This window comes from Nestor notabilis, unplaced genomic scaffold (assembly GCF_000696875.1).
Source record: "Nestor notabilis isolate BGI_N333 unplaced genomic scaffold, ASM69687v1 scaffold27293, whole genome shotgun sequence".
NCBI classification, from domain to species: Eukaryota; Metazoa; Chordata; class Aves; order Psittaciformes; family Psittacidae; genus Nestor; species Nestor notabilis.
Window position 1 is genome coordinate 3,519 of NW_009920996.1, and position 24,254 is coordinate 27,772.

At 35.9% G+C, this 24,254-nt stretch overlaps 2 protein-coding genes across 2 annotated transcripts in view; one reads left to right on the plus strand and one right to left on the minus strand.

The window, feature by feature from the left end:
- The first annotated feature begins 266 nt into the window (after window positions 1-266).
- PDK1 (pyruvate dehydrogenase kinase, isozyme 1) lies at window positions 267-8,952 on the plus strand. Its single transcript, XM_010010945.1, has 10 exons — window positions 267-411; window positions 1,887-1,958; window positions 2,580-2,764; window positions 3,056-3,145; window positions 3,439-3,516; window positions 5,500-5,576; window positions 6,254-6,352; window positions 7,308-7,418; window positions 8,592-8,705; window positions 8,812-8,952. Exons 1-10 carry the CDS (start codon window positions 302-304, stop codon window positions 8,950-8,952), a joined length of 1,077 nt encoding a protein of 358 aa, XP_010009247.1. The 5' UTR covers window positions 267-301.
- A 3,075-nt stretch (window positions 8,953-12,027) lies between these two features.
- The window catches only part of LOC104402946 (neurabin-1-like), a 41,358-nt gene continuing 29,131 nt past the window's right edge, over window positions 12,028-24,254 (minus strand). Inside the window, 3 exon segments of the mRNA XM_010010946.1 lie at window positions 12,028-13,568; window positions 14,965-15,153; window positions 19,867-19,983. Of these exon segments, the coding sequence (XP_010009248.1) occupies window positions 13,401-13,568; window positions 14,965-15,153; window positions 19,867-19,983 (474 nt within the window). The 3' untranslated portion in view covers window positions 12,028-13,400.

The window sequence follows — 24,254 nt, forward strand, 5'->3', positions numbered from 1 at the left end:
GTATGGGTCTGCAACTATTGTACTAGTTTCTCTTTATATATTGAAAATTCTTATTAGCACAACAGGGCTGGTAGGTTTCAATACGAATTTACATTTTGAAATATAAATAGGCTGCTGCTGTGAAAGAAATACTGGCTTCCCAGGCTGGCCGAGTCAACTTTAAAACCAAACCACAGACCTCTTATGCAAGAAAATAAGAGTTTGTATAGTTCTCTACCACATGTACTTGACTTTATTCTGATGTTGTCATATATTTATTTTGGTCTTAGGATCTGAAAATGCTTGTGAAAAGACTTCATTTATGTTTCTGCGACAAGAGTTGCCTGTGAGATTGGCAAACATAATGAAGGAAATAAGCCTGCTTCCAGACAACCTCCTAAGAACACCTTCAGTGCAGCTAGTGCAGAGCTGGTAAGAAGAGCATACCATTGAGGGTGACCTTATGTCTATACGTGTTGGAGGAACTTGTTCTCTCCAGAGAAGGAATGTTTCACATGCTTGTTACATGCACATCACTTATTTAGACTGAGTAAATATTCCAGTGTGACATAAATCAGAAACTAAATTTACAGACTTGGAAAAAACCCTTTAGGAGCAATTAGAGAACCCACAAGGGAAGTAAAAATCATCAAGTATTGCAGACAGTCATGTATGAGAGAGAATTCAGTAAAACCAAAAATTCACCAGAACAGCGTTCAATAGGGGACTCTCCTAAATTGAGGAAGCTAGTTGAAGAAACCAGCAGAAGCAGGCTAATGCACAAATGCCCGCAGAAGGTAGTAGAAACCATTTAAAAGACAGGTTATTGCAAATTGAGAGTAAAGGTGTAGCAAATACAAAGAGCAATGGGAAGCTCCCAAAGCAAAACTATGTAAAACAACAGAAAGAATATGAAGCTATTAAAATTTAAAAAGACATCCTTTGAAAAGTAGAATTTGCTTTGAGGTAAGGAACTTGCACATAAAGCATAAACTTCTGTAAGATGAAAGGAAAACAAAGAGATTGCTTGGCAACTGCTAAAGGCACGTGGCTATTTGGAAAGGCTTTTAAAGTTAAGAGAAGAGAAAAATCTGCCAGTGAATAGTGGAATTGATTAGATGACTGAATATAAAAAGAGCTGTCAATGAAGATGGAGGCTCTTAATGAAACATGAATGCTTAAATTCTTACAATACTAAATGACACTGATCAAATGGGAAATGAATTCCATGTGGACAAACGCAAAGTGGAGCACAGAGAGGAACCTCCTCTCTCTGTATGTTTGCTTGCTTACAATGGAAAAAGACACTGTGGTGCTACTGGAGATATTTTACTGAATGTGTCAGTTGATGGGCAAGAAGGCAAACAGTATTAGGAACTAAGTAAGAAACGGGGAGGAATATAATTGTAGCACTGTGTTAGCCCATTATTCCTCTGAACTGCATGCAGTTTTAGGTGCTCTGTCCTGAACAGAAAAGACCAAGAGGGATAATCAGAGGGCTGGAACAATTTCTGCGTGAGGAGAAACCAAACAGAATTCTTAATCTTGGAAAACAGACATCTGAGGAAAGAGATGGCAGAAATACTTAAATCATGAACAAGCTGGGAAGATTTTCTAGTAACAGGGGACTTGCTGGGGCTGCGAATAAGTGATCACCTACTGGGTTTAAAACACAAGGAAGATCTTTTATGCACTCTAATTAAATTGTTGAATTCATTGCTGTGGACATCTTAAAAGAAAACATGAATAGATTCAAAAGGAATCTAACAGAATTCACAGGTCAATGGGATACATCAAATACAATGATTTGGAAACAAGCAACTTTGGAAGACCATAAATTACTAACCAAAGGGATCTAGGGAGGCATATTAGAATTGGTCTTTTGTCACGTTTTCTTTTGTTTAAAGGTATGTCCAAAGTCTTCAGGAGATCCTTGACTTTAAGGACAAAAGCTCAGAAGATTTGGAGGCTGTTCATAGGTAAGGATTTGCTGTCACATTATGATGTTAATGTTATGTAGAAGGACTGGCAAGAAAAGAATAGCTTAATAAAAATCTCAGCTATCTCCAGTCTTAAAGAATTGCAGTAAGGTCACCCCCTGTTCCCAAAAGGAGGGTGCATTAAAATATGAAACAAAGCAGTTCTATGCCATATCAGTCTGGTCAGGGCTTTTCTGGTTACACTGAAGAAGCTATGAATATGTAAAACTTGACCAAATGTTTACCAATTTCTTGTAATGGTGGAACTCATTTATGGAACTTTTCACCTGTAGAGTAGGTTTGGTCATCACTGGCTGACCATAACTGCCATTTGACAGACATGGGATGATCTGCATGAAAATGGTTGGCACAGTTGTCTTTTTTTGGCAGTAACTTGAGATAGTAAATAAATAATAATTTTATAAGTAATTGGTAATGGTTGAGTACTGACTGTTTCAATGCTAGTTGCCTGAAATATGCTGTAAAGACTGACCTGTCTTCATACTGCTGTAGGCAGACCTGTGGTATTTACGTATCAGTCTTCATGTCTGTAGGCAGATACTGTTTGCCAGAGTATTAAATTCATTTGAAAGTGAAATACTAACAATGTATTAATTTTAGTTTTACAGATACTGTGATAAAAATCCGGAATCGACACAACGATGTAATTCCTACGATGGCTCAAGGAGCGATAGAGTACAAGGAAAGCTTTGGCATCGATCCAGTGACCTCACAGAATGTGCAGTATTTTTTAGACCGTTTCTACATGAGTCGCATTTCAATTAGAATGCTCCTTAATCAACACTGTAAGTGCCATTGTAGCAAGGAGGGGAAATAAGACCTGTACTGTGTCAGTACATTTTCCTTTAGGTGCTTAATATGTACTTAAATGCTGCTTAGGAGTATGCTATTTGCCTTGTTATTTATAAACTCATTCTTAATACAGTTCTTATAACACTAACTAATAGTAGGCTTTCAAGTATGGTGAGGATTGGAATTATAGATTGCCTATAAATTTCTATTTAGAAAAACAGCAGACAAATGAAAATTATAAAATTCTATTGGGTATTAAATAATATTTTCTTTTTTTTTGGCAGCACTACTGTTTGGTGGGAAAAATAATCCAGCTCATCCAAAACACATTGGAAGCATTGATCCTAGCTGCAATGTTGTTGAAGTTATTAGAGGTAAATTCAGCAGATAAGAACAAGAATCCAGAAAACTTACATGGATGTCTATACTGAGAGCCAATACACAGATATTCATATACTGTTTAGTTCTTTCCTACCCGAAGCAGAAGTTTCATTTCAAGTGTAATATAGTTTTGTCGTTTTTCCCTATAAGCTCAGTTTTTGTGAGAAAATACAAAATCTCACTGACAGTGCACAGTGTTTTAAATTCTTGGTTTTCTTTTCAGCAAACTATAAGGGAGAAAACTGCAAAGAAGTGGGAAATGTAACCCTCTGTGTTTCTATTATAGATGGCTATGAAAGTGCCAAAAGACTCTGTGATTTATATTACATGAGCTCTCCAGAACTCATCCTTGAAGAGTTGAACAGTAAGTGGATATGGGATGAGGCACTGTCTAGAACATAGTTACGGCTTCTTCTAAAGTAGCTGGTGGTGAAATGTTCTACTTACACTTTTCATATAGTTAATGTGTTTTCTATATCTACTGTCATAAATAAGTTGTTTGGTTCTTAAATCTGGCAGAAGGCTTTCCCTCTTTCTCCCTTTAATTGGAAAACTGAGATCAGTAGAAAGATTCTTCATACTACAGCTGTTGATAGAACAGATTTTAGCAGCCTGCTTCCCTCCCTAATGTTTCTTGCATGTCTTTACCCTACACTGTCTATTGTATCTCACAGTCTACATTTCTTGTAACACTTTTTAAGATTTATACTAAACATTCATTTCTAATTTCTCTTGCTTATCCAGCTATCATGTTCCTGTAGTTGTAATTAGATATAGTATACATGAGTTATAGTAGAAATTTTTTGGAACATGGGCTGTGACTTGCAAAAAGTTTACATCTGTGTTGCTATGAACTCAGAGATCAGCTGTTGTGCTCATAGTCCTGCAGAACGCTGAAGAGCCTTTCTGACATTGCTTACTAGAGTACTTTTAAAGATACTAAATTCCAAGTTCGACCAGACCTACAAAAACAAGCAATCAAAATTCCTCTTACAAGTAATTGCGAAAGCCAAATTGCAACCACAGTAACTTGGCCTATGAAGCTAAAGGCAAAGGAAGTATGACCTTGAGTACACATTCCAGATTTTCTCTTCCTACTGTGCAAAAAACCTGTCATTTTGTATCTAGGTTAAAGAGTTTACCTCTCTCCTTCTTTGGGGCATGACACTAAAAACATTTGTAGGAAACTGTCGCTAGCTAATTCTCTGTACTGAGGGATCATTTAATGGTGTGGGTGCTTCAGAAGCCAGAACAAACAGTTCAGCATTTATAAAAGGAGTGACCTTTTGCTCAGTGAATCGTGAAGGCAAGTTAAACCTGATCCAGGCCAAATGCACGTTCCTTGCCCACAGCTGAGAGTGGAGACCATTATTTAAACCTTAGGCATGGGATTTGGGGGTGGAGGCATGGAGGGAAGCAGTTAACTTGAGCATAGGAACCAGACATATTTTAAAATGTGATTCCCACCCCCCACTTCCCCACCCTTTATCGTTGCTGGGTACATAATTTGTACTAGATTTTTTGACATCACTAGTCTTAAGCATTTATGTTCATAAAGCACTGGTCACTAACACAGTCTGGTGAGAAATAATTTGTTAAACTGAAAGAACCTTAAGAGCCAGCAGAATTTTCTGAGCAACCTTTCCTTGTTCCCATGATGTATTTTCTAGAATTTATTCTTTAAAAAGAACTTTGAGAACTATACTGGTTTTATATACAGTATGTATTTTTTGTTCATTTCTCAATGAATCCAGGAATAGGCTGTGCTGTAATTATTATCTGGTGCGTTTATAAGATCATAAGATAATTCAGGTTGGGAGAGACCTCAGGAGGTTTCTAGCCTGACTTGCTGGAAACAGGGACAGCTACAAGGTCAGACCGGGTTGCTCAGGGCTTTATCCAGTTTGGTCTTACAAATCCTTCAAGGATGATGACTATGTAACATCTCTGGGCAACCTATTTCAATGCTTAACTGTCATGATGAAAAGGTTTTTCTCTGTATCCAGTCTGAACCTCTGTTATATTATACACTGTTTCTTGTCCTCCACCTGAAGAGCCTGACTATTCATCATAACCTTCTCATAGGTTACTGAGAGCAACTATTACATGCCCTAACCAGTAATGCCACAGTGTGTTTTAAGATTAGTTTCTAAGGCAGCAAGCACGTTTGAAAATCTTGAGCATGACTTTTGATTAACATACAACTTCTTAAAAGATTTCTGTTCAGATTTTCCTTCTCTGATAAATTCTCTCAGTGATACAAATATACATTTTGGATTTACTGTGGGAATGAATAAAAGACACCTACTAGTTTGCTGTTTAATTAATTAGCGTCTCTTTTCTCCAGTTAAATCACCAGGACAGCCCATGCAAGTGGTGTATGTGCCATCACATCTCTATCACATGGTTTTTGAACTTTTCAAGGTCTGTGCACTTACCATTACATGATTCTTTTATACATCTTTGTTTACTGAGATTGCATTTGTTTGACTTTTGGAACCAATTCTAGATAGCAGTGTGTTTTTGCAAAGCTCTAGCTATTTGACTGCAGGACGATACCTAAATTGTACTATTTAGACAAACAGTAACTGCACAGAAGATGAACAGCTTTGGAAGATATATCTCCTTTGCCTAGCCATTGAATACATCTGAATCTTCTGAGTAGACAGCTTTGTCAAAAAGTCTTAAAATGTATACAGACATTAGTTAAACAAGTGAAAATAAGATACCCAATTTGTGAGACATCTTCAAGTCTGGTATAATGTGTAACAGGTCCTGTAGAGCTTTCCTTAAGCAGTTCAGTCCTAGACTGATACTTGTGTCATATTGCATATACTATGCATTATAAATAATCAACAAATAAAACTGTATATTAAAATATTCAGATGTTCTAAAAGAAAAAAAAAATTAGGTCTCTGTATTCTTACAGACTATATAAATACTATACTGAATCAACAAGAAATATTTAAAAAAGCTGTTTTAAAGCCACATGCTTTTGCCCCGATTCTGAAATATGATAAAAATAACTTTCTTAAATTGATGTTTGAAGAGAATATACAAAGTGGTAAGAACAGGATTTAAGTTGTACTTGAAAATTACAGAATGCAATGAGAGCCACCATGGAACATCACGCTGATCGATGCATTTATCCTCCAATTCACGTACATGTCACATTGGGAAATGAGGATTTAACTGTGAAGGTACCCACTTTCCTGATTATTTTGAAAGTTATTTTGATTATTCCCCCTCCTTTTCCACCACCCCATCATAGACAGCATATTACTAACTTTAGCTGGTGATCGGGTTCCAACAAGAGAGTCTGTGTGATGACGCAGCACGTAAGTAACAAGACCATTACGGAATTTCACATACTGCGTTAGTAGGAAATTCATTAAGTGGTTGCACAGTCACACCAAAGGCTCTGTAATAGAATTCTATACTTCTGTCATGCTTTTGTCTTTGCTAGCTTACAAGTGAGCATGACTAAAAATAAATAGTATTGTTCTAAAAAGTAGCATCTTTCTAGAATTCTAACATCAGTATTTTGTATGTGACAATGACGGAGCTATACAGGTGTGAAACAACTGAAAAAAAGGAAATAAACATTGTATATTCCATGCAAATCAAACCTCCCTGAAGTACAGTTTGCAGAGTAATTTCTTCTTTTTCTGTACCAGCTGCAAGCATGGGCTTTTTCCAACTAAACCATAGTAAAACAACTCTTATGATTTACTCCTTCAGTAATAGGTTTTAATAGACTGTATTTAACAGGCAGTATTCCTGAGGAATAAAGATAACAATATATAGAACCTGGTACTTGCTAAAAGGTATAGATTTTGACTTCAGACAAAATTATGAACAAGGTAAAAGCAATGCACAATTTAAGTAGAATTTTCTTGCTTCCAAGAGATTATGAATGCTTCTTATAGTAGTGATTTATTTAAATGGTTCGCATAAGGGATGAAAGGGAAGGATTCATCTATCTATCTCTGGTCATTGCTGTAGCTGAGAGATGAGAATTTAAGAGAACCCATAATTTAATTAGGGACAACTTTATGTTTTACCTGAACTTTCTCTGGATCATTGTTTGAGAGTAGCTGTCATTTACAAAAATGTATTCAGAGACATGATGCTACGTATTTCTTCTTGTTTCAGATGAGTGATCGTGGTGGAGGTGTACCTATGAGGAAAATTGACAGACTATTCAACTACATGTATTCAACAGCACCACGTCCACGTGTTGAGACATCACGAGCTACACCTTTGGTATGTAAATCTTCTATACCGTATCATCTTGGATATGTTAAATTGTCATAAAAGAAGCCATTTAGACAAAGCTATGAAGTACTGAGTTTATAGATACAATGAGTATCACCATTTGAATGTTAGAGCTTAATGCAAGTATTTTTCTGAAAGTAACTGGAAAATTGCATAAAATCCTAAAATCCTAAAAATTATTTAAAGTTGTTCAAGATTCTGTTTTTCTGCAAATATAAAGATCACCTACCTCAAGCAGAACACTTAACTATGCTGCATGCACGGCAGTAAGGACAGGACTAAATTCTTGTTGTGGCCACTGAATGAAGGGAAAAAGAGTTCATATCAGTGATTCCAGATCAAGACACTAGTTTTATTTGCACTGTGTAGTTAGGTGTACTATTCCCCAGCAAGGATGAAGGTATATGTTCATATGAGAGGGCATATGAACAATCTACTTTGGTCTTGTGTCAACTTAAAAGATGCATAAGAAATAAAGCTCTAGTTCTCAGTGGGAAGCTCTGAACAGCTTTTCTGTATTCTCTCACACTGCATCATTCAGAATGTGTTTTTTAAATATATACAGTGTTCCACATCTAAATGACTGTGCAACTCACTGAACACTAGATCTTTACAGAGAAGTGTTGCGTATGTTCATTGACAGATTACCTCTATAATTTAGTAAATTAAAAAAACCTATACTTAACATTCCAGGGCTGTGCCCTGCCACTGCAGACAGGGCTTGATAGAGTTTTAGTATACGCTACAAACTCATAGACATTGCTTCTTGGAACTTTCTTATATATATACTGATGATGAAATGTATCTGACTTAAGTACTTAGTGTTCATAAGATTAGTGGCTCAATAAGGCATTAGGACAGACTCAGTACAGATTTCTCTAATGGTGTAATCTCTTCTCGAAAAGCTACCATAATACAAGAAATGTTACCTACCTGCCCTGTCTGACAAAGGAATTTAAGTTTTCTCACAATCACAATCATCCATGCGTACTTCTGTTTCTGGGGTGTGTAGCAGTAGTTCTGGGGGGCATAATAGTTAACATTTGAACTCCTCTCACTGTCAAACATCATGCTGAGTTTGTCTATTTACCTATTAAGTTAAAACAAAAAACACCACTGATTGATGCAGTTAATGAAAATACACTTTTTCTCCTGGATCAGGCTGGATTTGGTTATGGCTTACCCATATCACGTCTGTATGCCCAGTACTTCCAAGGAGACCTGAAACTGTATTCCTTAGAAGGCTACGGTACAGATGCAGTTATTTACATAAAGGTATGATGTAACACTAACTCTTATCTAACTGCTAATGGAACTCCTTGTTCTGTTACTGTAACTTTGATTAAAAAGAACTGTCAGCTACAGTCTTCTCTACTTACAGGCCTTATCAACAGAATCAATTGAAAGACTCCCTGTGTATAACAAAGCAGCCTGGAAACACTATAAAGCAAACCATGAAGCAGATGATTGGTGTGTGCCAAGCAGTGAGCCAAAGGACATGACCACTTTTCGTAGTATATAACTTTTTCCTCAATAGTTCATAAGAACTAGGTATGTCTATAAAGGGAATTAAAGACCTGATTTACACCAAGATGCTGAGCCACACTTTAGATGCAAGTAATTTTAAGTGGAGTAACAAAAGGTTTAATGTAATTACTCTTTTCTGGAATAAAAAAACCCCAACAATCCAAAACCCAAGAAAACCCCCAAACCTGTACATACATTTAAATTTTAATCGAGAAGGTCACAGTTAATTTGTTCCACTTTGTATTTTGTAGCTAAGCCAAGGGAGCAGTAATTTTGGGTTTTATAGGATCAACACAATCTATGCCACATCTAGTGAGAAATGTATTAATTCATGTAATTACAAAATGTTTCTAATAGAACTATTGAAAAATCTCACCAGAGCATTTTTCCATTACAGTATTACAGATTAATGGAAAAACTCATGTAAGAAATACAGAGGAGCTCATTGCTATACTTTTGGACCTGTATAGCACTTTCTGTTCTTTAAGAATGCTGAAGCCTGGTTTTGCAAAGTTAGTTATGTTGGCTGTACACCTTGCCTACATTGAGGTTTTTGCAGCTGTAGAAATCACACTTAGGTCTGTGGAGATTTAAAGAAAATAAATCAGTTCTAGCTGCTACCGCTGGTATAATGTATCTCAGGTATGGGGTATTGGTAATATTTCTTTGGTTGTAAAGTGAATACTTAATACATGTGCAAAACCTTGTCATGATCCTTGTGAATTAGCAAATAGTGATAACTTGTGTACAGTAAAGATACGCTGTCTTGCATTTGCCTATACTGCTCTATGTATCAAAATGCAGTATCAGTGTTCTAGCCCTAGTAAGATCTTAGATTTGGGTATGTCAGGTTACAGCTGTAAATGGAAACTATTTTAATAAACAGGTTTTTAAAATGTGCCCTTAATAGGGCATCTCTATTACTTTAACAATAGAAACTACCTTCTCAGGTGTATTTAAGAAGAAGTGAAGTTAACAGTTTTCAAAAATACCTTTGTATCTATGATGTGCTTCTGGCTTCATTTATGTAGTAACTGGAAGTCACACTATAACATCAATAAGGTAAGCAGAATGTGTTTATCAGTCAAAGGCAAACTGTCAAAACATACTGCGGAAGATAGAGGAGGAATGAGTATTAATTTCAGGTACAAAGTCTTTATTTTAATAAAAGATTGAACTTCTTTTAACGCCTGTTGTGCCAGCTTTGTTCAAATGGTACACATTCATGTTGCACCTTGATCCCTGTCATTCCTGAGCATTTGAGGACTGCTGCAGTTGAAGACACCAAGAACCAATTCTTTTCTCAGTTAATACATTGCATGTAATTCTGTGATTTTTGTTCTGCAGCAGACATGCATAATCCCTCTCAGAAAGAATAAGCCTAAGTTTTGTTAGTTTACTCTCTGTGCAGACCAGAAGGTGAGGTACCACAAGTGAAGGGAATAGCTGGCATGTTAGAAATTGAAGTCATGCTATTCTAGTTGTTGAGCCAGATTGAAGATTTTCACCTGCCACCTCCCTAGTCTACTTCTTCCAGACAATAAAAATGGTGTTACACCCTGGTCAAGGTAATGTAGGTCACTTTAACAGGAGCGATTTACAGAATGGGCTGTATACACAGTTAAATTCACACTGAGGGAGGATTAACTGCCACCAGAACAGTTACAGTTACCTGCTCCACTCCAGCTTGTGAGTACTTTGAGAGGTCCTTGTTTTAATTCTTTACAAGGGTGCGAGGTGGTGACTAGCATACCTTTTCCATGTGCACGGCTAAATGGATGTGAGATGGATGGATGTGAGAAATTCCTCATATTGTAAAATGGAGCCCGTACAAAAGAGGGAACACTTGCAGCTACTGCTTTTGCTAAACTAAAGCTGAAAGTTACAGCAAGGGATTTTAAAACCTTAACTCTGAAGCTGAACATTCTAGCTTTTACACTAATTTTTAAATGTATTAACTAACTTAATTGAACTGACTTTTGTAATATCTGAGAACTAAAAGCATTTTAGAAGAAAAGCTAAATAGTTTACTTTCTGGAAAGTCCACTGAAGTATTGCAGATGGTATTATCAAAATAAAACCTCTTTTGTACTCTCAACTAGTTACCAGTTAATTCTAATCATTAGAACAACTTGCTGTGTAATTATATTTGTATCTGTCTCCTCACCCACCACCTGAATGATTGTTGTGAAGACAAATGTATACTATTTTGGTTTCAGTGTTTAACCCTACTTACAAGTTTGATCTTCGATTACTATTGATTAAATAGATGTTCATAAGATAATTTGTGTTCAATATTTTCATTACTGTACTGAAGTCATTGTTAGCACACTGGTTAAAGTTGAAGTGAATCACTGTAGAAAACTGGTATACTAGCTCAGCTATCCAAATGCTGACATTAATAGTTTTGTATGTAAATGAGCTCAGTCTGGCACTGTGAAATTAATCTTGGTTTGCGTTAATTTTCTTGAAAGAATCACTACATTTATTCATTAAAATTATTTTAAAAATTAATCTTTCAGTTGGGTGATTTTTTGTCTTAGTACTAGGCTACTTTGGTGGATCCACCCTTCTTGTTTAGCATCTGGCAGATGTTAAATCCTGCATTCTGTGACAGTCTTACGTTCAGGTGGCAGGTGAGTTTATCATCCCTGCTATGACCCCCATTTAACTACAACAGCACAGCACACAGGCCAGCCTCTGAAACCATGATTTCCACTAGACTCCTTCCCAAGAAACAAACTCTTCAGAGGGTGCAACAGTCGGATCACTAGGCTTAAAGGAAAAACATAATATAATACATAGTTGTATCAATATTCTCTGTTTAGCTGAAAGCACTTAACTGAGAAATAAACTTCCTTGTGACTGAACTGAAGGGTGGTTTTACATATTGATCCTATGCAGCTGATCATTCCATACTTCTAATTCTCTTCTATCAGTAGGGCAGCATTCCCCTCTGGCTAAAGGTCTGTAAATTTGGAGTACAAACTCAAAGCTACTGGAAACAAAGTAGATAAGTTAAAAATTGACTAAAGAATTGTTGGTTAATGCACAAAACTGAAAATTGAAGCTCTTCTTAAAAGTAATTATTACCACAATTTTCAAACTTTATTTTGGAAATGGACAGTGTGCAGAGGCATTTCCACACAGTCCTTTTGCTGAAGTTCATAAGACATTTATACAAAAAAATAACACCTGTGAAACACCAACAGTGAAGTTCATTCATTTAATTAAAATGAAAAACAGTCCACAGATTTAAAGGAGAACTTGGTCCACATAAACAGATAATGCAAGTTTTGTTCTAGTCCATTCTATTGTGGAACTGATACTTAAACTAGTCTATGTTTCTGGAATAATCTAATTAAGGAAGTGCTGTTGTAGTAGCTCTAAAAAATAGTATGTAAATATACAAAACACCAATTCATGTTCTCAACTATTCTGAGAATCAAATCCTCCTTTAAAGAGAAATAAACTGTAGTCTACAATTGAACACTTAAATACAATGCAGAAACCCAGTGCTTCAGTGATAATTTTCCAAAATCCCTACAATTCTTCCCTCAGTATTTTAAGTTTGAAAAACAGTATAGTTTAAAATTAGCAAATATATAAATTTGGTCCGCAAAAAATCTTGTAGCAGGTAGAAAAGAGAAATACATGTATTGCAAATTGATCTTATTCATAGTGTAAATCTATAAAACTATGTATTATTTAGGAAAAATAGGTTAAAAAAGATCTTATTTATAGGTTTAAACCTTGTCCCAGCACCATATGGGGAGTGTACAGAAGACTTAGTATTATGTTTTGTGTATGTAGTTTGTGAAAACTACTTTTCTTGTTATTTTCTCAGTAAATTGCAACACATAAAACTCAAAACCCAATGTGCTACTACAGTGAACTTTGAATGAAAATCCCAGAAATACAAGAATTTAAACATAATCCATAAATTTGAAATACATGCTTTCTTTTTAAATTAATTTGACATTACTGTTTTCTTAACTTTTACTATACATCTTTAGTGGCAACAGATAAACAGACTGTGACAGACTGAATTTGTTGGCAGGATTTTTCTACTGTCCCTCTATCAGGTTCAACTCTATTAAATGCTGGTTGACTGATACTGGAATGATTTTTAATACAGTATTCTACTTTCCACAACCAATTTCAATGAGAAGGGCATCTCAGGTCTTAGAAGCACAAATATTACTTAAGGCAGAAAGTTAAATTATTGTCTATTAGTACAGGCAGAGTCAACTGGGAATAAAAATACTGAAAACATCATTTCATTGGGTTGTAATGGGGAGGGACCATAATTAAAAAGGAAAAAAACACCTACCATGTAAAACTGTTGCACTTTCCCTCCTCCCTCAATTGTACAATTATATACAAATCTACTGAACTTCCTCAAGATGAAGCAAGTCTGCACTAAAATAAAACAGGGTCATTTTAGCAGCTTGATTCAAGAGTGGTTACCACTCTGCCGGTCTTGCGAACTTCTCTCTCCTTCTTTTGAACCTTTTCCTTCTGCTTTTCCAGTTTTTCTTGAGTTTTTCTAATATCCTTAATTTTTTTCTTTATTGTTGATCGGTCATTTTGACTGGAAACTCCCAAAGCCTTTTAGGGGATAAAAAAGAAAGAAAAATACCTCATCATTATTTTTTCCAACAGCGTGGGTATGTGTGAACAGTTAGGAAAGTGTTACTCATTTTGCTGCAAGATAGCCTGTTTATTTGAAAAATAAGAACCTCATGAGCATTGTAAATGATCATTCGGGTTTCAAAGTAAGTCAGGAAACCAGGGCCTACTCTTGTTCAGTTGTGAAATAACAGCTTCTTGTTGCATTTTATGAACACATAGACACCTGAGAATTTCCAGAAAATAGCACAAGAAGTAGTAGTCTCAAAATATTTTTCTAGCTCTTTTTATACGAGTGGAATTTATATTCAGTAACTACTCTTTAATTTTTAATGTTAAGGACTTTAAAGTGTATTATTAAAAAGTGTATCACCAAGTAAACGGCGCACACCGATTTTTGATCAGCAGGTGGCAGTACCCGATTCCAAGTTACAAACAGCACTCCCTCATGCTCTATGGAACGCCGAATGGCATTACGTGTAAATAAAGCTTTAAGCAATCAACATCCAAAGTTCCCCAGAGACAATCATTTGATAGACCAGTAACGGGTATTTCATCTGTGTCCAAGGAAAAATTTATTTAACAAAACACAGGAATTGTGTTGACGTGTATTCTAAAATGCAGGTGTATTTTGGAGACTGAAGTTAGACACTTTTTTTCCTTTTCCCTAAACACTCAAATCCTACTATTGATCATAAATAATTTGCCTTATGCCAGAACACACAGACCAATGAGCCTCATTTTAGGCACACATCTTGCCTGTCCAAAATGCAGTCCAATAATCTAACAAGAAAGAAAAACTGAAAGTTTACTAGCACTGTAAGGGGATCCATACCATACTGCTTTTCCAGAGGTAATACAGCAAGAAAAGACTCAAAGATTAAGAACAGATTTTTTGGGTTTTTTTTTAAGCAGGACTAAAAAAGAAAAACACATTTAAAAGGTCAACAGATAGGATTTTAGCCTTCACATTTGAAGAGCAGATGTGGAAGAAACAAGATTGCTAAAACTGGATCCTGCATTTCCATGCATTTGAAATGGCTGGACCTTGTTTTGATATGACCTTATGCTGAGATTGAAGATAGATGTATCAGGCCCACTTGGGGTATTACGCTTACTTTGATTTCCTCAAGATACAAACAAGGAAGAAATACTATGTATTTTTCTGAAAAATGGATAAAAATGGCTCGTCTTTAATTGTACAATCAATTACTAAATTCTCACCTAACTGTACAGCCTCCAAGTATTTAAAAAGCAAAATTCTAGCTCTTAAAAAGCCATGAAAATGGGAAAATAGACTTTGTAGGTTAAAAATATGTCTGAGTAAGCACTGAAATTTACACAGTTAAATATCTATCCTGGGATATTCACATACCTTTAACTTCTCACTGTCAAGCTGCATTAACTGCTGTCCGTCTACGTTCATAGCTGTGAACTCGGTAATATACTGCTCCATGTTCATTCCCATTAACCAGTGGCATACTTGCTGGGTGGTCCACTCAGAAATAGGTCTACTGTGCCATTGATTTTGCTTTCCTGTTGTTGTAAATTCATCATCTAATGCCTAATCAATCAAAAAAAAAATCACCGTAAGCAATGTTTTATTTGACTATATGTTGAATTCCAGCTGCCAACTGAGTCTGATTAATGAAACACACATTCAAACATACTCTAGTGCCAAAAGTTCTTGAGATCACAGCTTACAGTCAGTTTGCCTAGGAGTATGCTACAAACAGAAAGACACAAAATTCAACACAAACTAAGTCAGAAATAAAGCACATAAATGGTTTTCTCTAAGAAATTACATAGCAAAGCATTAGCTTAAATTTGATGCATTCTAACATTGAAGAAGGTCCCTCAGTTAGTTGGTTAAGATAGCTCAATCCTAATGTTACATACTGCCTTACACAGCACCAAGAAGAATCAAGTAACATTTCAACTGTATTACTGATTAATGTTAAGTGAAGGAAATCCAGAACAAAAGCAACTCTAACAGTTAGTAAATCTGGTGACTGTTCCAGGTACAGTTTTACCAAATTTGGTACATTTCAAAGGAAAAGGACTGTGTATTCTTTCATCTAATGCCATCACATCAACATTTTAAACGGCCTGTCTAGTAGAAAACCATTTCAGAAATGTAAGAGCTTGTGGCCTTCCACTGAAAGTACACTCTGCCAGTGCATGATGCTTTTGAAGATCCCTGCTTCAATTTCAGTTGGCTTCTGAGGGGAGAAAGGTACTGCTGTTCATCCTGAAGGACTCTATGACTTAGTCACAAAAGAAAAGCTACGTAAAACAGAGCTTAGTGTCTGTACAGAAGAAATTCCAGGTGTGATACTTAAATCAGTAACATCAGAGTTACCTGAAGTTTTATTAACTATCCAAAATCATCTCTCAGTAGCTCATGATTGAGTTCAGGCTGCATTAGACTCGTAGACTGCTCCACTTGTAGGCAGCTTCCACTATATATCAAAGACATTTGCGGAACAGCAGAAAGTATGCCCACTTTTTCCAGCGAGCCTTACGCATGTCATTTGTAAACAGACAACACAGAAATAAGCATCTTTCTAGTGATGGATTTGTGACAGGACCCTGTTAAAGTTTCAGGAGAACAACTACAGCTCCCAAGGGGAGAGCTCTCTCAAGCCCCAACTCCCTTGATGCGAACTTTGGGAGAGTTGATTCAATGTAACAAAGTAATTCTGGTGATTGCAAGGGAAAGATAGCAAGACCTAGGCTTGTCCCACGATCCGATGATAAAGTGTATCTGAGAACACAAACATAGAACACACATCTTGGGTGAAACAAATACAATTTTAAATTTCTGCTGTATCAGACCGCTACATCTAGTTAGGAACTGTTTGCTTTCCTTGGCCTGTGAAACAAAAGGACTGTGGTTACATTAGGAGGTAGCGCAGTTAAGCAGGAACAAGTTTGTAGAGCAAAAGAGTTTGTGCTGATGTCCTAAGTAGATACCACAAGCATTTTGACGGATTTTTCACTTGCAAATAGCTCTAGTCTGGTCATACAGACTCAATGGCCACTAGCAGCTGGAATACACCAGGAACACTTGGAGCACATCTTATTTGATTCCAAGATAAATCAAATTAAGGCAAGATGGGACTGCCAGAAGATTCACTTCAAAAAATGAATTCCTAATCCACATTAAAATGCTTATGTAGATGTAAGAAGTGTGAACACATCCACCTTCCTGATGTGCAAAAGAAGAAGAGCAATTTTCATAAAACAGCTGCAAAGGGCTTTAGAAGAGGTATTGCTTGAAGTGTTCTACACAGCATCTGTATCAAGACAACTGAGGCACAGAGAGTTTTCTATGCAAGCTATCAAGCTACAAATGCTCTAGCTTGATGGTTCTAGAAGCATCCAGAGATGTTTCTTCAGAGGAAGATTCACTGCATAGATTACTAAAGGAATTTCAAAATGCCAGTCTATATTAAAACATTTTAGGTAAGAGTACTCCTCAATCTGACATTATAATAGAAAATATGTATTGGTAACTTAATTTTGGCTTGTACTAGCAAGTATTCATGGATAACACAGAAAAAAGGGGAAACTTTTCACATTTTGAGTTTGACCTGTATCTCAAAATTTGTGGCTAGTCTATCAGCAGCCAGAAATAATAAAATATATATTGCCACATACATATTTTTATACGTATCTACTATTACCCTTTATGGGGGTGGTGTGTATCTGTGTATACATCTCTCTATAGACATCTCCTCTACACGGCAAAATGTGTAAAATGCTGTATTCAGGTTGGAACTCACTCACAAGTTTTATTTCATCTGTGCTAGCCATGCAATAAGTTTGTAGTTTCAGAGTGTAAGTATCTGAAGAAGGTGTACTCCTGTCAAAGAGGCCCAGATTCATTCACTTCACCAAGGGAATGCAGTCTCCCAGCAGAATCTTGGAGACTCTGCACCAGTTCCTCCAAGCAGCATGGATTAGAGCAGCTAAGAAAAGTCTTTCGGACTGAGCTACTGATTCCAGTCTACGCCTTCAGCATTATCAGTTGCTAACAAACTCCTCCTACTTCATATGCGTAAAGACACAACTCTAAAACCAGAAGTTATACCAAAACCTGAATCAGTGTTGAAACATTTGGATTTCATCTCACAGAACTGAACAGGAAGATATGTAAACCTGTGTAATTTGAATTTTTCACTACTGGAAAAAAAGAAAAAGCACACCTGAAAATATTTCCCCCCCCCCCCCAGAATATAAATAGGAAAGTGGAAAGCATAGAAGAAAAAGGTGAAGAACACTGATTTTTTTTTGAGTAATTCTTCTTGGTCATTAAATAACACATCTACATCATTTTTTTCCAATACTTTACTGTTCTTCCAGAGACAGAAGGACTGTTCCAAGCTGGCTGTACATCAGAGTCACAGTCCCCAAAACAGCCACCATACACACACAAAAGATCCGCTGCAAATTCAGAAAGCAGAACTAAAACTACTTGTAAGGCATGGAAGCACGAGAAAACCATGTGCTGCTGCATAAAAACGCAGATGATTCAGAAAGCAAATGCAGAAATACTGAAGACTCTAAAGATAAAAATACAAAACCCAAGAACACACCAATGCCGTCACACCATTTAACAGATTTAAGGAGGGTTAACCAGCTAGCCTGCTAACCAGCTGTGAGTGAAGATGTCTTTCCAGGATTTGTAGGGCAGAATGCAATAGCCCACTCCTCTGAAAGCAGGGGTTATGTGGGCTAGTATGATCCCTGGATGGGTTCATAAATAACCATCAAACAACAAGCACCAGGTGGAAAATTCTACTTGTGAAGAGTCTAAGTTAAGGATTGCTATGATCACTTATTTTTTCCTAGACCTCAGGTATGGCACTACTAATTAAGAAACCACAAGAAGAGAAGTATTTTTCTGCACATATACTGCTTTCCAAAAGAGAAATCAGCTCAGAGGTATTTATCATTAACCTCAGAACAGACCCTGATAATCAATATAATTACTGAAAAGGTACAAACAACTTTCACTTGTCATATGCATAAGCAACATGAACTAGAGAGAACACTAAAATCTGAGTAATCTATAACAAAAAAGGCTTAAATCATCACTTTACATGTGCACAATTAACGATAGACAACTTTTGTTTGAATTTTAGAATCAGAAAGTTGTAACACTGATCAAAGAACAACAGTCAAGAATATATTGAGATTTGTTAAAATCCTAATGATTTGTACTGCTTGAAAGTTTTAGAAACACATATTCCATTCATGAACCATACTGTTCAAGAAACTGCAGGAAGAACTTGCAATGGTGGATTTAATGAAACCAGAGGAACCCCAGTTAATAGCTACGACAGTCATCTCTGATAAAAATCTTCAAGATATTAATCTAATACTGAAACCTGTAAATCAGTTACATGATTTTTGACACCCCAGATTTTAGGTTAGGATTTCATATTTACAACATTTTTTGTAAGACTGTTCTGACTTCCTACATATTACTGGAATACTTCACGATTTTCACTGAAGCCAGGTTTAAGATAGTAAATAACAAACTCCCACATCCGTGAATCACCATTTAATTTTTTCTTCAAACATTATCACTACTAGTTTGGCAAGCCCTCCAACTCATTTCTGGAAGATGACTGTTCAGCTTTCAATGACTCCTCCTAGGCTACAATGGATTTAATCTATAAAGATGCACACAAGTCCAACATTGCATGAAACAATATCTCAGAATGTTACCAAAGTGTAGACTTTAGGTTTCAGCTGGAGCCAAAGGAGCTAGTTCTCCAGGGTAATGAACACTGACTTTCAGGTATCTAGTTTCTACTTACATATGAGAACCACTATAGTCTGTCTCTGTCTTTTTTTCTTTCTTCTTTTTCTTTTTGTTTGTTTTTATGTAGATGAAATTTTATGGCAAAACAAACCTGCACAGATGTGAAGGCAAGGTCAAAAACAGTGCAGTTTTCATTCACCCAGGAAGTTGCTTTAAATTAGTGGAAAAGAAAGGTGTTATATTTAAAAACTGCAATTTGATCAGAAAGAGTTCATTCCAACTGCTATGCTATAACTAGGATCAGAATACAAAAGGCTGATAAGGCATCTACTAGTCAGTATCCTTAGTTCAGTAACAACTCATGATTCTTTACAGTGTTCTTCAACATTCAGATATGGACACAGCCATCTAGTGTCACATCACACACATCTGTCTCTATTAAACATGCTGTAGTGTGAACAACAACATCAACAACACACATATACACACTTTGAAACTCACCTCATTTGAAGAGAAGGTTAAAGTGTGTGAACGACCTGACAGATTTGGTTCTGTCACTAACCCTGAAAGTTCACAACTTGGCTTGCTATGGTATGTATCATCTATGACAACTCTACTCTGCAAACAAGTGGAAATAACGTTTTATTAACTCACTCTTTGGAAAAGCAAGTCATAAGGTGACATTCTAGTAATTTTGATTTTTGTTAAAAAAAAAAAAAAAAAAACAAAACCCAAAACCAAACCAAACTACAATTTAGTTATCTTTACATTACACGTGAAATGCAGTGATTACATCAAGCATCTGACTTGTTTTTGTTAAATTTATGAATTCAAAACCACAGTAACAGATTTAAAGCCATATCCCCAATAAGACCACCTTATGTGGAGAATTGGTCATAACCTGAAACGGCATTTAATACACAAGGAAATACATGTGGTTACTTTTTCAGCAGGCATACCACACTCAGGGAGAAGCAATTGGGTAGAATTATTCATACGGAGTTTGTATTCCACTGAAACCTACACAAATACTATGAATGTGCTTCAGAAGGTGCTGTTCTGTTGGTGAGATAAAAATCAGTCCTAATTGTTTATTGTCATTAAGATTCTCATGGCACAGAAGTGCCCCCATAAATTCCAAAGTTTCTGAAAACAAGAACTAGGTTTAGACTTCATAGTTGCCCATTATCAAACCACTGCAGTCAGCAGAGAAACGAATAGGCTGTCTTTGCCTAACATATACTGAGATTTGAAACAGCAAGGAGCTTTCAGCAGCCTGCAGACCAGGGTTCAAATTAATTCATGAATAGAGAATACACAGCTTGCCAAAGGACAAGCTTTGCAGAACTTTAAATTCTGATTTAAGATACTGTATTGTATTGCTGTTCAATCTAACAGCATTGATGAAAGTGGTGATGCACTGGAACAGGTTGCCTATAGAGGTGGTAGATGCCCCGTCTCTAGCAACTTTAAAGGCCAGGTTGGACAGGGCTCTTGGCTACCCGATTTGGTTGAAGATGTCCCTGCTCATTGCAGGGCGTTGGACTAGATGACCTTTACAGGTCCCTTCCAACCCAAAGTATTCTATGATTCAGTTTTGAGGTGGCTGCAGTTGAGGCACAGAATCATGTAATTTGAAAATTACCTTATTATAAAAAATACCACATATATGTAAAGTATCTTTAGAAAAAAATTTTATAATGAATGGACTGTATCAAGCTATGTAAAATCTTCATAGCTAAAATACCAAATAGTGTAAAAACACTACAACAAAGCTGGACATCTTAGAAATTTAACAATTACTTGGATGTCTTTACAAAAAATGGTTTAACACTGTAAATCTACAGTAATTATGCAGTTTGACAGCCTGAACAAATTATTTTCAAAATAGAAAACTCTTCTGAAAGATTTTGGAAATTTAATTCTTTTAATAATTATTATATTTTTAAAAAGCTAACAAATTAAAGTTCAGGTTAGAAATATGACTAACATAAGAACTATCATATTGAAAGAATGTGAAATCTTCATAGCATTTACTGTTTACATTTAGTTATTATACTTAGTTTGTGTTTAAAGGAAGCTTTTGGATCTGTATGCCTGCCTTTGCATCTAAAACCAGCAGGACCTAGGTTCAAACTTATCTAGCAGCCACTACATGTACAACTTCGGGCAGGTTACCTGAGCAGCCTATGACCCAAGCTGAAGACTACAAAAACCTCCCAGATGCTACATCTGAAAACTTCACAGCAAGCTTGGTAATAAAATCCTGCTAAAGAATACCAATGTATATGTTTCAGAGCATTTTTTTCTAGTTTGATTACCTCCATTTCCAACTTAGATCCTGACCTCTACATTATTTTTCTTCAAAGAGTGAAAAACAACTCTGCCAAAAGCATGCCTCCTACTTTTGCCTTTCTAAAATTTATTTCTCAGCACTACTCTTTGATACCTTGCTTGCTTATTGATTGCTTATTGATAAAAAGCAACTATTTACCATAATGTTCTCTGTCTAATCAAGTAACTATACTTTGTAATGCCATACTATATCCCCATATGCATAAACGGAGATCTTAAATTAAACTGATGTTACAGACATTTTTCTTCAGTAACTTACGCTCCTATAATAGAACTATGTTTCTTCAGTTGTCTTCACTGAGTACTTCTGTATTTGTGTTCTGATTTCAGCTTAAGCTCAACTCTAAATTTTCTAAGTTATTCTGACCTTGGCTTTAGGGTGGATACTTGATCTTTGCACTCCCTTTTTCCCCTAAATTACTGCTGTGCATTTCCAGTCTTAACAAAAAACCAAAACCAAACCAAAACCACAAAACGAAAAAACCAAAAAACCCAAAGAAACAAAACAAAACAATACCCAAAGAAAAATCCACCACAACCCAACAAACAAACAAAAAAAACCTCAACCCAAAGCACAACTTGAGTTTTCCTGCTGCCTTTCATAAGGTGGTACTGTACATAACTGAAAAATGAAGTTCTAATTACCATGTAGATTATTTTATAAATTACATTATATTTTAGGGACTTCTTCAGTCTTTTAGATGTAAAAGGTATTATCAGAAGCAACAACAGAATACTTTGTCCATCAGCCTATTCTCAAATTAATTTCAAGCCCAATGAAAATCTATTTAGGAGCTTTTCTTTTAGCCACCCTCAGTTCACTCCTTCTGCTTTTGCAAAGCAATCAAGAGCAATTCAGAAACAAAGCTGTACCAGAAAAAAAAAAACAACAAAAAACCAAACAAAAACAGAGGATGATATTAGAGAAAAATATTTAACAAGACCTTAGAAAAAATATGAAGAAAACAAAACCAAAAGTAAAACATGTCAGCACCAGTTGTAATGTTTTCTCCTCCCTCTGCTCATATTTGGTTTAAAGAAGTAGTAGCTTGCTTTTAAGGATTGAGAGCCAGTTGCAAAGATTTTTTTATTCTGGAAGAGCACAGAATTTGGATAGAAGGAATGCTTCCTAAGTGTTGAGGTATTAGGATATCAACAGTTCACACCACAGTGCTCTTCCTTGCAGCTAAAATTAAACACTGCATGCAGCTAAGTATGAGCAGTATGTATGTGTTTGCATTGTATCAATGGGACTAAATCAAGGGGTAGATTATGTAAAGGGACTGATTTATGAACTGTGTAATTTAGAAATCTCATAAGGCTGAACAGTCTGCAAAGACTCAGATCACAAGATTTTACTTCTTGTGTTTTCAGCTTTCACAAGGAAATAAGAAGCTGATTCATTAATTTGCCAAATTATAAGTTTAAGACTAACTTCAGAATCATTTTAAGAAAACAAAATCCTTCTAGGTATCGTAATTTTAAAAGGCAAATTTTGCAGAAACAGAATACAGTTTAAATTTAATTCCTTACACCATCAATATTAAAACTCAACTACAGAAATTTTAGACAATGCAAAAGACTCAGTACAAAAGTTAGAGATTTTTACATGACAAAGTTCTTATGTTAGGGCTTCTACTTTTACCTGCTCTTTAAGAAAGATTTTCACCTGATCATATGGGATACTACAGACATAAAAGCAATAAATATTATGGAGTTAAAGTCAACAAAAAGGAGTACTCTTTCTTTAAATTCTGGGAAGATGATTTTGTCCCTGTTATGTTCTTTTAGTAACAAGACTCACTGCTGAGTAGCCAAGCACAGTTCTTTTTCAGTTTTAATGTATTTTCATAGTGAGGTTTACCAGCCAAAGCCTTGTTGTAGTGCAAACTTATTGATCAACTGCAGGTCAAGATCTACAAAGATTAGTCATTCCAAGCAGTAGCTACTGTCTCATTACTGTCTTTATAAAAGACCCCAAATGTTGCAAAGTAAAACCAGCCTGACTTTGGAAAGCCTGAGTATGATTTTAGGATTAATTAACATGTGAGAATCTGTTCTTTAAAAGGGTCAGCTTTCTACCATTTTATAAAGCAGGAAGATAGTTGAAGACTTACATATTCTTCCAGCTGCTGGTTTGCAACTGGCACTAAGAAAAAGAAGAGACCAGTAAACTGCAATTACATACTGGAGCATGAGAAGGAAACAAAAAATAAAACAGTAGGCAAGAAACCAGCTGGAAGGTTAAAGTGATAATCAACTTAAATACACAACGATGAGAAGAAAAGGCTACTATTTCAGGGCAACATGGAAAGGAAGAGAGCACCTAATCTGGTAAGATCTATACCTTTTTGATTGCCAAGAAAAACATCTATATAAACACCATTAAGGGGTGCTTAAGCACATTATGTGTGCTTATAGTAGAAATGCAACAGTGGGACTTCTACTACACTCAGAAAAATTATCTGAATCAGACAGAAAGGATGAATGAAGAAGGGATGAATAGGTTCTTCTGAACTAAAGACTTTGAAAGC